This window comes from Gossypium raimondii, chromosome 10 (genome assembly GCF_025698545.1).
Source record: "Gossypium raimondii isolate GPD5lz chromosome 10, ASM2569854v1, whole genome shotgun sequence".
Taxonomy (NCBI): domain Eukaryota; kingdom Viridiplantae; phylum Streptophyta; class Magnoliopsida; order Malvales; family Malvaceae; genus Gossypium; species Gossypium raimondii.
This window is the reverse complement of record NC_068574.1, coordinates 59,745,326-59,761,145: the sequence shown is the minus strand read 5'-3', so window position 1 is coordinate 59,761,145 and position 15,820 is coordinate 59,745,326. Positions and strand designations below refer to the sequence as shown.

The 15,820-nt window shown below is 32.1% G+C and overlaps 2 protein-coding genes across 2 annotated transcripts; both read right to left on the bottom strand.

Moving 5' to 3' along the window:
- Window positions 1-1,542: 1,542 nt before the first annotated feature.
- LOC128033673 (cucumisin-like) lies at window positions 1,543-5,586 on the bottom strand. The gene is made up of 10 exons (XM_052621602.1): window positions 5,497-5,586; window positions 5,307-5,395; window positions 5,138-5,229; window positions 4,701-4,944; window positions 4,102-4,615; window positions 3,559-3,650; window positions 3,269-3,487; window positions 2,434-2,545; window positions 2,145-2,358; window positions 1,543-2,069 (listed from the first exon to the last, which is right to left on the bottom strand). Exons 2-10 carry the CDS (start codon window positions 5,378-5,380, stop codon window positions 1,543-1,545), a joined length of 2,088 nt encoding a protein of 695 aa, XP_052477562.1. The 5' UTR covers window positions 5,381-5,395; window positions 5,497-5,586.
- Window positions 5,587-6,656: 1,070 nt separating this feature from the next.
- LOC105775704 (cucumisin) lies at window positions 6,657-11,425 on the bottom strand. Its single transcript, XM_052622929.1, has 9 exons — window positions 11,340-11,425; window positions 11,150-11,241; window positions 9,603-9,846; window positions 9,006-9,519; window positions 8,831-8,934; window positions 8,539-8,757; window positions 7,663-7,774; window positions 7,377-7,584; window positions 6,657-7,301 (listed from the first exon to the last, which is right to left on the bottom strand). Exons 1-9 carry the CDS (start codon window positions 11,411-11,413, stop codon window positions 6,772-6,774), a joined length of 2,097 nt encoding a protein of 698 aa, XP_052478889.1. The 5' UTR covers window positions 11,414-11,425; the 3' UTR covers window positions 6,657-6,771.
- Window positions 11,426-15,820: the final 4,395 nt, after the last annotated feature.

The following is a 15,820-nucleotide window of genomic DNA, read 5'->3' as shown; positions in this document are numbered from 1 at the left end:
TCGATTTTGCACTCAGATCAAATGGCATCATGTGGTCTAGGTGTCCACGAGTCGGGCCAAGACCCGATTCCAAAATAATTCTCAAGCCTAAACTCGCTTGAAAAGCTCGTTTTACCACTAAAAACATATTTTTTAATTGCTATTTTATATATTTTATATTTAAATTTAAATTAAAAACACTTTTTTATTATTTAAATTGAATTCGGGCTAGAACGGGTCGACTCAAAGTGTAAAAACCCTTGTCCAATCCCGACCCTAGTCGAGTTGGACCTATCGGGTTGGGTAGGCTATCCAACCCTTGGACAGGTCTATAAATATTTGACATTACACATTGATTAAAAAAGATAGGTAGTTAATTGGGACAAAGAAAAAACTTAGATACATTGAACATTGAATAACTTGTGTATTTAACCGGGAAAAAAAAACTCAAATATCAAATTGAAAAAATTTAGATACTAAAGTGAATATTAAAAAAAATTCAAATATTAAATTAGTACATGCGAAATTAAATATTAAAAGCAAACTCGTATAATATCTTAACCTTTTTATCCTGCCGAGTGGAGGAAAGCCGCTACAGTAGCAACAAGACACATGAAAGATTCCAGGGAGGAGTTGTTCATTCTGCACTGAAACATTATTAAAATTTCTCATCTTCATAATCTATTTTTCTTGTATTTCAGGTAAATTATTCAACCTCCATGACCTATCAATTCAGCGAGTAGAACTATAATAAAAAATTATTATTCGTTTAAAATATAATTTTGGACTTCAATATTCAAAATTTCCAAGTTTATACTATATTTTTTTCTTTTATTTAATGTATTATGTAATTAATATAGTATAAAAATTAAATATATTGTCGTATAATGTAAATATTAAAAGATATATTATGTTAATTGTATTTAAAAATAAATTAAGTCATTGGACTGTTAAAATTATTAGTGTATACCCTTCTTTGCTCAAGTCTACACTAATTGAAAGCTCTTTCTCTTCTACTCTTCAACAGTTCATTTTTTTAATGAAACAACTTTGAACATCACGAATTTGTAAATCAAAATCTAAACAACTTTTTTTTTTCAATCTCCAACACTGATTGTAAGATCGACATGGATCTAAACTATGTTCTTCTACTTATTGATGGGCACCGGTCCATTGTACTGATCTTTGAATTGTCTCTTGGAGCTCGCTAGCTAAATTTTTTTTCTTTAGAAAAAAACTTAACAACTCAGCGAGTTATTAAAAAAAATTCGAATAGTTCAGTGATTTAAATGATATCTTTTTGAATAGTTTAATGGTCATTTTGTATCTTTTTGAAGTAAGTGACCAAAACTCAGAAATCAATACGGGAATTTAGGCCAATATAGTTTAAGGTCCAATTTATTAATAAAGCCATGATGATAAAATACATTTTTATTCATTTATTGAGGAGAATTTTCAATTTCTCCATTGATTTCTTATTCAACATCAATATGTACATACATAGAGATTATCATTACTATTAGCAATCCCCTTAGTTTTATTACTGGTAATCGAAATCATGGTTTAAAAGGCAACAACGGGACTCCTTACTTTATGCACACCATCATCCCATACCAAAGTACCCGAGACCGTCGGAAGACCAACCTTCACTGCAACCGTAACAACAAACGATTTCTTTTCTCCAATGGACTTGAACGACAAAACATTTGGCTTAACTTTGATGTCGAGTTCCTTCGGAGCATTAACGATGGCATTATAAGTCGAAACCGGCGATCCGACATTGGTTACGGTCCTATGAAAATCACGACTGAAGTATGTATCATCTCCTGAGAGACTAACAGCTAATGCGAATGTAGGATAGTTTAAATCCAATGCACTTCCATTTGTTGCTTTCGTGCAACCGGTTTTATTATCTCCTGTAACAAGGCGAAGTTGTTTCGAACTATACCCTTGTCCGCACAAAAATTTAATGTAATCAATCTCCCCGGCATCGTAGACCAATCCTGGATCGATGGCCGATGATGGGTTTATAAGACCAGACCCATACGCGAACTCGAGATCGGTATTTGTCTTAGGACTCATTGGCCATGCTGTAGCAAAACAGAGAAAGATATTGGTTAGTAACCATATATAAGATTCACCAACAGCAAATATGGTATTAGTACCTGTTGTCGTTAGAGCTGATTTAATAGCCGAAGGGGACCAAGTCGGATGAAATGATTTGACATAAGCCGCTACAGCTGTCGCGTGCGGGCAAGACATTGAAGTACCAGAGATTATATTGTATGGAACTATTCTTTTATCATTTATGACCCCTGTCACGGTCGTAGCCTCCGACCACGCTGCTAATATGTCAACTCCCGGTGCTGTTATATCCGGCTGCAATTTATATTCAAATGTCACAAACTTTGAACATCGATCAAAGGGGTTGATTATTATAGATTCAATTTATACCTTGAGGATGTCAAGTGAAAGAATATTGGGTCCTCTCGATGAAAACGAAGCAACATAGGGAGCAAGTTCGTCTTTCTCCTCGGTACTCCGAAGTATTGCTGCTTCTGCTTTCCTACACAATTAAATGAAACAAAATTAGTGAAATATGCTGGTCATGAAGTTATAGTGATGCTACTTCATGGTATAAATGTAGTGCAATACTTCACTTTCGTCGATTAATTTGAGAACCGAAACACGCAAGGGAAAGTGTAGGCGAAATCTTTGAACTAAAATTATCTGATGATCCATCGATTTATAAATTAATTAATTCTGTAAACAAACTAAAATATTAGCAATTGGATTCTGATGGTCCATCGGTATATTTGTATTCATGATGGTAAAAGTCGTCACTATATGTTTAGGGTTATAATAGGAATTTGACCATATAAACATTTACTGACAATTCATACTGCTTCTATAAGTTCAAGGAGATAGATCAGAATTTTACTCAAATATATTGACGATTTTACTGTCAGTATAGGTATTAGAAAATCAACTATAGTGGATGGTACCTATACCGACAATTGCTATTTATGCTTAAACTGTCGGTATAGACTTTTAAATCTATTCCAACAGTAGCGTTTTTGTCAAAAAAGAAAATCAACATGGATGTTACATGGTTATTCTTTTGTCAGAATACCCATTTTCATCATCAGTATTGTTTTTGACCTATACCGACGGTTTTTTGCTTTTAGAAATGGTTTCTAATCCGTCACTATTTCGCAGTTTGTTTGTGGTGCATATTAGTGAAATTCAATAATTTATGATACTGATCTTGAAGTTATAGTGATGGTACTTCGTTGTATTAATGTAGTGCAAAATGTCACTTCCGTCGGTTAGTCCAAGAACCGAAGCAGGCAACATGAAAGTGTAGGCGAAATCTTTGAATCCATCGTCTCGAATTAGAGCACCAACAGCTCCCGCCTGTAATGGTCCCTCCATGAAATCCAAGTAATCACAAAGAACAATTTTTCCCTTTACCAAGGTCTCATTCAAGGAGCCTGGCAAGCAAACCCTGCATTTATTTTACAATGAATTTCTATTTCTTTTTTATGAATTTAACCGAAGAATTGCAGCAAATATTACCTGGATTCTGATGAACTATATTTCGGAGCATCGGCACCCCATATGAGAGGATAAAATTTACCCTTAAGATCGAAAGTATTTATCGAAGTTCCCTATGAATGACAAGGTAATTTTATCAGTATTGCCAATACAGATTGTAGTAAAATAACATGAAATCAACGTTAAAAGTATCATAGAGACCCTTGTATTAAGAGTCAAATTGCATTTTGTCCATTCCACTCAAAAATAGGTAAATTAATACTTTTACATTAGATCAAAGAATATATTGATTCTTCTGTTAAAATTTAATCCATTTCTACTAATAAAAACTAATCTGTAAGTTATAATGAGGTACATGTGGACTATTTGATTATTCCATCAAGTATGCGGCTTTTAATAGTAGAAATGGATTAAATTTTAAGATAAAGTATTATTTTGCTCTTTAATCTATCATACATGGACTAATATGCTCATTTTTTGAGTAAAAATGTAAAATGCAATATAACTTCTAATACCCGAAACTCCATAATATTTTTACTCAAATGGACAAGTCTGTTTTATTACCTTGAAAACTTTACCATTACCCAATTTCACCAGAGTTTGAAATTTTTTATCTATGGTACTTGCACCTACCGAGAGAGACCAAGGGGAAATGTTTACAACAGAAGCATAATAAGGACCATCGTTACCAGCTGAATTCGATGTTAGTATCCCGTTTTTCATCGAATGGAAAGCTCCGATAGCGATCGAATCACTGAAATATTCAGAAGCAAAGAATCCTCCGACCGAAAGGGAGATTATGTCAACTCCATCTGCAATAGCATCGTCGAATGCTGCGAGAATGTCTTCATCGTAACATCCATCGTACCAACAGATTTTATATACTGCGATACGAGCTGATGGCACTCCTCCACGAACTGTCCCTGCACGAAATCCGTATAAACTTTCCTTGCTAACTACAGCACCAGCAGCTATCGATGCAGTGTGACTCCCATGACCTACGGAATCTCTCGGTGACTGCAAATCTTCCAAAGGATAATCTCCTTTAGCTCGATAGTATCTTGCCCCGATTATTTTACTGCATGTGATGTTGGAAATTTTGCTAAGATTTTATATCATAATATATATAATCTGTGTAAGTACATATGTTCAATCATATTTACTTGTTGCAAGTGAAATTAGACGACTTTTGGCAATTGCCCTTCCATTTCTTCGGAGGAGGACCGAATTCTTTATCGTCAAAACTTTCCGATTCAGGCCAAATCCCTGTATCGAGGACAGCTACTATGATGTCGCTTTCCAGCACCGTACGTCTGGAATGTTCAAAGAAACCGACGAAGTCCCACGATCTTGCCGTGTGGAGCTCCTTCTTTTGGCTTTGGAAAACAGAAACAACCCCTTCCATGTCTGAAATAAAGTTCTATATTCATTAGTACGGTTGAGACTTGAAACTTTTTGCATTTTTATCCAAATTTCTATGTTATACAGTTGCGATTAGACTTGTCGAGCGGTCCAATTATTCATTCAAATCGAGAGTTCATATGGGAGGATGATAAAAATATTAGGATTGAATAAAAAATATGAGGCAATGGCAACAAACCAGCCAATTTCTCTGCCTCTTCATTGGTCAATTTGGCGGCGAAGCCGTTGAAACTCCTTCGGTAACTATGTAGCAGTAACTCCGATGCGCCGCTGTTAAATTTTAAATGAATTTTAGTCAATCTCATCTAATTATTTAACCATACCGGTAATGTTTGTGACAAATTTACCTTCCGACAACTTGTTCTAGCATGTTATTATGAAGAGTTACAGCTGAAAATTCACCCTTTGGAAGGTCACCCATGTATACTATATGTACCTGAATTCAACAAACTTAACCATTCAATGAAAACATTTATACTATTCGAACTCAAATGAAGTGTCGAAGTAACATAGCTAATGCATAAGGGACTTATGTGCCTTTCGATAATCGGATGCCGCCCCACGGAAACTAACTGCCAGCAAGGTGCAAGCAAAAGTGATTAGCTTGAGCCATTGCACAAGAGAAGCTTGAATCACCATTGGAGAGGTTTTTGCTGATAGATTAAGCAGTGTGCGAATATGGGGTTTATATAGGCAGTGAATGTAGCGGGAATTGTTGGAATTTTTTTACTTTGTTAGTCCCGCCGACAAACAAAAGCTTCTAAAGGCATCATTTTACTATGTTCTTGTTGCGAAGCTTAGTTGTGTATGATGTTCGAAAGAACATAAAATGGACTTGAGATGCATACGTAATTAAGATTTTAAGAAATGGTCTGAGATAGAATTTAGTCTGTTTATGTTTGGCTCTCGGGAAAATTTCAAAGAGAAAATTACATATTGTGACTGGAATTACTAGCTGGCAAGAGAAATTAAGATATAGTAATGTTGGTTCATTTTGGTTTCACATTCGAATTTTGATTATTTCGAAATAATTGTTTGAATCATTTTAAATTTCAGACATTTTATTTAATTTGGTGGCCTTTTATGATTAAATTGAATAAATACGATTCAATTTAAATTAATTAAATTAAATATTTAAATTTAGATTCGAATTAATGTATCAAATTTTGGAAGTTGGAATGGAATTGATATGTCCAACTAAGAGTGCAATATCTTCTCAATAAATCACTTAATTATTGGAAAATTACTCTATACGTGATATTTAATTATTATTTTTTAAAAGCATAGATCAATCCATAAAAGAAAGTGTAATTTTAGAAGGCAGTGTTCTACAAGTTCCGTTTGAGTACTTCATCAAAGAACTATCCTCCAATAATAGTTAGCAACCCATTCGATTAATTTGGTATCAGTTAAATTGTATAAAAATATCCGAAAAATTGTAAAATTATTTTAATAATTTATTTTTATTATTTTTGAATAATGAAATAGGTATATGAATGAACTTTGCGAGTCAAACTTGAGCTTAAATTTTTTACATATGTAACATGATTTTAATAGAAATGATATATTTTGACAAGACGTAATAATTTCATACAATCTTATCTATAGATATTTTCAATAACAAGTACATAAAAATAAGTTCAGTAGGATGACAATAATATGAAGAACTAAATTAATTTATTTCTCCATCGCACTTGCATATTTTTCAACTACATGAAACCAATTTCATTGTTCTGTGTTCATTAAATTATTTGATAAAAACATAAAAACAAACAGATTGAGAGATTAATAAAAACATAAAATATCTCATAATCATAGCATTATTGAAGCATAAGCGACAATGGGGCTCTTAACTTGATGAACACCATCATCCCAAATCAAAGAACCGGAGATCATCGAGTTCCCAAGTTCAGCTCCAACAGTCACAACGAACGATTGTTGTTGACCGACATATTCGAAAGAAAGCACGCTCGGTTGAACTTGGATTATGAGCCCTGGCGGAGCGTTAACTACCGCCCTATAATTTGACACTGCTGAGCCGACATTCGTCACTGTCCTATGAAAGACTCGAGTGATTGATTTTCCAGGAGTTGAGGATAATGCGAACGACGGATAGTTTAGATCCCACACCGTACCATCCGTTTCTTCGGAACAACTGCTACTATTTCCACTTATTAGTTGAATGTTTGCAATGGTATATCCTTGTCCACACAAGAATTTAACATAATCGATCTCTCCTGCATCGTATACCAATCCGGGGTCGGTTGCTTGTAAAGGGTTTATGTGACCTGCCCCGTACGCATGCTCACCTTCGATGTTGTTGTTAGAAGTCATCGGAATAGCTGCAAAAGAGTAGATGAAATATGGTTAGATGTTGTAATCCGGAACCCAGATCTCGAATAGCCTTAATGAATTACCTGTTGTCATTAGAGCAGATCTAATGGCAGCAGGGGACCATGTCGGATGAAATGATTTAACGTAAGCAGCAGCCCCGGTCCCATGCGGACAAGACATGGATGTACCCGAAATAATGTTGTAACGAGTTCTTCGGGTATCGTCTTCTGTCACGGTGGATGCTTCTGACCACGCCGCCAAGATATCGACCCCGGGTGCAGTAAGATCAGGCTAGTCTCGGATTGAGAAAATTAGAAACTTTGAAAGGAAGTTAACTGAAAAAATTGTGAAACATCATTTCATCATTACCTTGAGTATATCTGTTGTTATAGGGTTAGGGCCTCTAGATGAAAATGAAACAACAAAAGGGGCAAATTGATTATTGTCTTGGCTGGTCTTGAATATTGTTGCTGTTGGATTCCTAATAAACAAATGAAAGTAATTAAACTAAATTAATTATATGAATCCATTGATTAAACTCTTTATAATTGAATATTATATGTCAAAATATGATGTTGGTCCTTCTACTATGCAGAAATTTAGTTTTAGTCCCTATAATTTAATTTCAAATAATTTGATCTTCTACTCTTATAATGAAATTAGTTAGTCCAAATAGTTAAAGACCATTTATTATTGGTGAAATTACCAATAGATCCGTCTATTATAGGGACTTTATCATATTAGTCCCTCCACTATTAAATGAATTAATTTAGTCTCTATACTATTAAAACAATCAAATAAGAAGAAATATTAATAAAATTACCATTTACTATTTAAAAATGACATTTACTTTTTAATTGAGTAAATGTTAACAATGTTAAAATTTAGCCTTATTTGATTTCTTTTCATAGTAGGGGACTAATTTGATCCAATCTCTATAATAGAGGAGCTGTCAGGTACTTTCACGTTGACAATTCTAGTTAAAATGCTTACATGGATTTCTTTTCTTAAAAATACCCTTCCAATATGACATGAAATTTTATTTTTATCAAAAGGGAAGTTTTTAAGAAAAATTCAAGTTTGCATTTTAACTAGAATAGTTAATGGTATTAACTATTTAGAACAACCAATGAGTAAAGACTAGATTATATCAAATTAAAGTATAATGACTATATCCTAAATTGAGCATACTAGAGGGGCCAAATTTGAATTAAACCAATATTATATAAGGAAATAGGAAAATACTCTGTTGTATTCAAGTAGTTGATGATCATTCTTCCATCATTCACATTCAAGGTGGAAAAAGGTAGAGGGTAACTGAATTGAAAATCCTTGTTTCCTGTATCTTGAAACACCGCACCGAGGGCTCCGGCCTCCAATACACCTTCGTAATCGGTGAAGTACTCGCAAAAAACGATCTTTCCTTTCACTAATGTCGCATTCAATGCCCCTGGAAAACAATACCTGTAACAAAATTTCGTTAAAATCAAGGTACATTCAATGACACTGAACTAATACCATATCGTCTGCACTATACCTGGAAAACTCAGATGCGACGCCTAAGGTCAAATTCGGAGCATCTCCCCCGTAGATGAAAGGGTACATTTTTCCTTTGAGATCAAATGTATTTATAGTGGCACCCTATAGGAAGAAAATTTTAAGTGTAATTCAATTCAAGACATGAATTGAGTTATGAATATCCCTCTAATTACCTCGTAAATTTGGCCGTTACCGAGTTTCACCTTCGTAACGAACTTCCGATCTATCGTACTAGCTGCCACAGTTAGTGACCAAGGTGAAACATTCACGACGGATCCAGGAGTAGGACCGCCATTACCGGCGGAGTTCGAAGTGAGGATCCCTTTCTTCATTGCATGGAAAGCGCCGATCGCGATCGAGTCTTCAAAGTAATCAAATGGAATAGAACTCCCTACCGAAAGAGAGATTATGTCAACACCGTCAGCTATTGCATCGTCAAATGCAGCGAGAATGCCTTCATCAGAGCAACCATAGGACCAACATATCTTATACACCGCGATACGTGCGGACGGAACCCCACCACGAACCGTTCCTTTGGCTATGCCGAATAAGCTGGCTTGGCTAACTAAGCCACCTGCAGCTGTTGATGTTGTATGAGTCCCATGACCTTCTGCGTCTCTTGGAGATATAAAATCTTCCGGACCGTTATCGCCATCGGTCAGGTAGTATCGAGCTCCGATTATCTTACTGAAACAGATTAAAACCTTGTTAAAGGCCAATATTTCATGATCTAATGAACTATTTCCTTAATGTTAAGTTCGATTATGTACTTGTTGCAAGTGAAATTGGCCGATTTTTGGCAGGTGCCCTTCCATTTTTTCGGAATCGGACCAAATCCAGTGTCGTTAAAACTTTCGGATTCGGGCCAAACCCCAGTGTCAAGCATTCCAATGATGATATCACTCTCAATGATTGATGTTTTCATTTTTTTGTTGAATCCCATAAATTCCCATGTTCTTGATGTATGGAGCTGCTTCTTTTGACTAGGGAACACTGATACAACCCCTTCCTTTCCTGGAAAAAAAAATTAAAAATTAGTTACCCAAAAATTTCTTTTTAATATATCCGTAATTTACCAAAAACTTCTAATTGTGGTTTTAGTCCTTTTATTATGCTGAAATTTTAGTCCAAACTGATAACAGTATTAATGTTGTTGGAATCGGACTGGAATAATCAGTTTAACTGGTTAGATTAAGAAGGGACAAATATACTAGTTCGAACAAAGATAATGATAACATTATTTTACGTTCCAAATGTACTTTTCATTCTCTTCTTCATTAAATAGTTTTTTAAACATTGATATTGAAATTGAAAGATCAAAATTTTATGATTAATTTAAAAGATGAAATAGCAAATCAATTGTAAGATCATTTAAATTAATTACTTTGCTAAGATACTGAACTCAATTTCACATTACTCCGATTTAATATTTAAATTTTTTATTTATAATATTCATATTTATTGAGAGTATAATTTATTTTGAATTTTTAATATGTATAAAATATTATTTAAGAATAGAAATTTGTTTAAAATAACATTAAATGTTTGAACTATAAGGATACAAATATAAAATAAAACTTTCATAATTTAATATTTAAATTTATCAAATAGTCTAATTATATTAAACATACCAAAAGATTTTATAATTCAAATTTAGCACTTAACTTTTAAATACTTAATATTTTAGCACTTAATTTTTCAATACTTAATTTTCAATTTACCAAACAGCAAATAGTGATATATTAAACGAGGAAGCATTTTATATTTTATTTATTTGATTTCTTATATTCAATACTAATAAGAGAAAAATTAAAATTAATGTATATATTAGCTTTGAGAATGGATTAATGACAATGATTTAATTTATCATACATATCATTAATGTTTGTTTTGGTAGTTCAATACTTCAATTACAAATTAGAAATGATAATGCTAATGTTTTAATTGAATGTAGAATTTTAATTGATGTTTATGTATTTATTTTTATTTATTTGAGTTTTTAATTTTTTATTTTTCAGAATTTTTCTTTTTTGGGTGTTTGAACAAGTGACTGAACCAGTTAAATTAAAAATTGGTGATTTGACTTGTTTGACCACTAATCCAATTCTGAAAATATTGAACATCATATTTCCATTAAAGTGATAAGAACTAATAAATATTTCAAGGTATCACTTTATCGATAGTATAACTAACAAAATTATCGATTTATACCCACTAAATTATGCTGAATTAAAATAAATAAATTAAATCCCAATTGCAGCATAATAGAGGGACTAAAACCATAATTAGACACCACAAAGAAGAGAGTGATTAATACCTTTAAGTTTATTTGCCTCATCTTCGGTTAACTTAGCTGCAAATCCATTGAAACTCCTACGGTAGCTATAGAGCAAAACATCCGATGCAACACTGTATAAATAATTCATAAACCTATGTTAAATATCAACGAATCGGAAGTCGATTAAAAGGCGCAAAATTTTGGAATAACAAAATAATAATCGACAAACCCGGAAACGATTTCTTCGAGCATGCCGATATGAATATTCGAAACGGAGACATCACCCTTCGGAAGGTCACCCATGTACACAATGTAAACCTGGTTCAATCCAACAACAATTAAACACATTAGAACTAATTCGAGTTCCGAAATCAACCAAAATCAGCTCGGATTTCTTTATCTATTTGCCTGTCTCTCATTCGTATCGGAAGCTCCATGGCAGCCGACGAGGAAGCAAATCGTGAAACAGACAAGCGTAAGCCATGTCGAAGAACACGTCCGGACTGCCATCGATGAGTTTTCGAGCTTGGGTTAGCAAATAACCAATGCAATGAAAGGGGCATTTATATAATTGTTTACATTAATTAATGAAACAAAACGAAAGCATTGTTAAGCTCGTCAATGGATCCATCCCTGGCCATTGGCCGGCTTCTAGAAATGTATGAAGCATGCTGTTTTCTGCCGAAAAGTGTTGATTACAAGAAAATTTTATTAAACAATTTTCAATTTGTCGTATGTAATTTGGCATTCGAATTGAATGTATCTATATATATATATATATGTTTTGGCTTAAGAACTTCATTAAAGCCTTTGAATGTCACCATTTCATGCCTGAAACATGTATTATTTAAGTGGGATCTTCTTCTTTTAATAATAGGAGTCTCTAGGGTGAGTTCGGTTTAGTTCAATTGGTGTTTTTAGATTTTTAAATTATCTATGATAATTCAGTTTGCTTCGATTCTCATTTTTTCTTAACTTTAGGGTTAAAAGCTAAAAATAAGTAATTGTACTTTAAAAGCTAAAAGTAGTGCTCTTATTTTTTTATTTAAAACTAAGTTTAACCATTAACATTATTAATATTTTCCACCAAAATTAGTCAACATAGCATATTGATTAGACTTTCCTCATGTAAAATTGTATATGATTGACAAAAATAAATATGTTAAGTTGAGAAATTTTAATAGAAATTACAAAGAAAAATAATGATTGGACTAGAATTTTAAATTAAAAAAATAGAAGGGTTCAAATTTTAACTTTTAAAGTACAAGGACTAAATCTCAAAATTTTAGATAAGTATAGGGATTAATAGCATATTTTAATCTAATTTTGGGTTTTGAGTTTATTTGACTTATTTTAACAAAATAAACTTTGTTTTATAGCTATTTAATATTATTAGGTAAAGTTTTTTTCATAAATATTTCTTTTAAGAAAATTTTTTAAGTAAATAAAACTTAATATATAGCTCAAATGTAGTATTTTTGAAAAAAAATTATATAGAAAATTTAAGTTATTTTACTATTTTAAATATAAAATTTTTATTTTTATATCATAAAAAATTTAAAATGAGCTATAATTAAATATAAAATAGAATACTATTCGATTTAATTCGAGCAATTGTGGTTTTTAAACTTGTATTTCAAAAATCATCTAAACATCATGGTTCTGTTCGGTTTTCAGTTTCTTGATTTTTCGCTCAACTCTATTACGAAATAAGAATTGTCTAAAGATCAAACCTAAAACTGCTCTCAACTGAAGATCGAACACAAAACGTTTACCACTCGACACTTCGAGTAGATTTTTTTTTTTTTTTTGCACGAGCAAGATTTATTTATGAAATACTGGAATGGTGTTGAAAGTACTTTTGACAAATAATGACTTTAGATTGCAAATATATATATGAAAATTTGCTAGATTTCTGTTTGGTTCTTAGGAAAATTGTGAAAGGGAAAATCCAAATCACGACGTACAAGCTTCCTTTGCCAAAACATTTAATTTGTCCTTTCCCTTAAAATGACAAATTGGTGTATAATAGGATGTATGATTTTTTTGTTAGGTAAAAAACAACTTTTTGGTCCCTTTCAATTTTGATATTAAGCAATTGTTCTCTCTCAAAAAAATCAAAGCAATTTAATTCATGTTAATTTCAAAAGTGAGAAGGACAATTAGTCACAATTTTAATATTTTTTATCTGTATAATAACAAATTTAGTCCTCTAAGTTTACACATTTTATTAATATGGTTCTGGTCTAACAAAGTTATCCCATAATATTTACAAATTCTATCAACATTTATACAAAATATATAATCATAAAGAGCTAAATTTATTAATTTACTAATCAAAATTAATTACAATTGACGGAAAACATTAACAGCATGTTTAATTGTCATTTGTTACTCACTTTCAAATTGATAGTGTAACACCCCCGACCCGACCTAGGAGCTTCGGCTAAGTCAAAGGCGTTACATTGATCACCAAAGTGATCCAATAAAGCCATTTTTTTGCTTGGGTTGAATTGTATAAAAACCACTCTTTAGTTTTAAAGAAAAAACTTTAATCAAATCAGCTTTACTTAGTAATCCAATTACACGGTTAAGGTTTTAAAAAGACTTATCTAATCTTTAAGTATTTTGTAAAGTAGCGGAAAACATTATTAAGAATAATAGTTTTCTAAACCAAATAGCATGCAATTATCAAAGTACTAACTAAGTGTCATGCTTAAAATTAATAAGCTAAACAATCTTAAACCTAAGATATAAAAAAAAATTAGTAATTACAAACCTATAAATAAACAAAAAAAAATGATTTAGGAAAACTTTAATGAAACTTTTAAATAATAATGAAAGAAACAAGAGTTGCTAGTATGAGGTTCCTCCAATGCCATTCTAAGTCCAAATTTTCTGTGTTATCTATAAGGTAAGGAAAAGGGAAGGTGAGCTTATGACAACTCAGTGTGATTCTAATTTTTGAACTATTATATATAATTGTTCAAACAGTTAAGCATTCAATTTATAGCATCATACCAAATTAAGTATAATGTAAAGAGCTTTCAATAAATCAATGCATGTAAAGGTTATGTTCATGATGCAATGCGATTTTAATTTTTAGTTCCCACCCACCCATCCTATTCGCCCTCGAGCATCGTTCGACACTCCAAAACACATGTCAATAACTAACCATCTCGGATTTTCCGGTGACGATGGTCATTCACTTGTCATCCGTGACGATGACCTTTATTGCAATAACTTATCATCCTGGTTGCTCAGTTTTGATGGAATTTTAAATTATCATCTCAGTTTAACCAATTTCAATGACAATATTGCTGCCTACTTCGTGCAGTACTGACTTTTGGCGTAGACTTAAATTGTTACTTTATCTTACGGAACTCCTCCATCCTTCATACCGAATTTCTTGTAATCATGCACATGAAATTGGTAATGTCATGTTAAATTTAGGGTTGTTATATGGCTGAGTCATGTTTACAACTTGATTAAGGTTTATGGCACATTAGTGAATGATGAATTGAAAGATTGAATTTATCATAATTGTCAATTGTGATGTTGGTGAAATGGAATTTGCAAAATGTCTATGGGTTGGGCTATCCTAACGCCTTTTCCTATAATTAATTGACTGAGAATATATATATATATATATATAGGAAGTCTAAGGTTAGGAATTGATTGTAAATTAATAGATTAGGAAATCTTAATTTTCATAGTACCGACCAACACTGAATTTAATAAATATTAAGCACAGCCACACCGAAGTCGGCTAAAATCAACTTAGCTGAATTGGTTAAATGGTTAGTTTATTTGATTATGTCAGTAAATTATGAGTTATTAAATTTTATAATCAAATCAGTTGATTTAAATCACGTCGAAATGATTAACTAGATAAATTAATTAATATTAAGTTGATTCGGTTATATCAATTTATACTATTTAAATTGGTCGGTTCAATTATTTCATATAATGATTGGTTAAATTGATTAAATTAAAAAATCGACTCAATTAACCTTTTGCACATCCATACCAACAACTACAGACTACATAAATTCATATATGGTTCATACTTTGCTATATTGCTTATGCTAATATTGAATACTAACAATTTCGAGATAGATAAGTACAAACCTTAAATATGAATTGTAAAACAAATATTAAGGATATAAAAAAATTTGCTCAAGCCAAGACATGATTTCTTGCCTTGCACGGTACGGATTAAATGCATACTAATTTTTTTTTTTTTACCATGTGGAGAATTATTAGAAATCGGTTGATGATTAATCTCGAAACACATCCAGAAATCAACTTTGATAGAGTTTCTTGTAATCAACGGTGGGGATTGATCAGCTTTGATAGAATTATTAGAAATCGATTGAAGGAACATATATCATTGGTGAAGAATGATGACGCATTTTCTTGTAATCAACATTTCTGGCAGAAAGGTATATCATTGGTGAAGAATTACAAATTGTTGGAAAATATTAACAACGAATTTGTTGTCTTGATTTTACTTTTTTTGGGGGAGAATGATTTCTTTTAATAATACATTTTTCACCAAACAAACACCATGAAACAATGAAAATGTTTTACCGAAAATATTTAACATCCAAACAAACGTATCCTTAAATTCTTTTTATTTTCAGTCTCAGTTATATGAATACAATTGCATCCTAATACAATTGATTATCATGAAACATTGAAATTGAA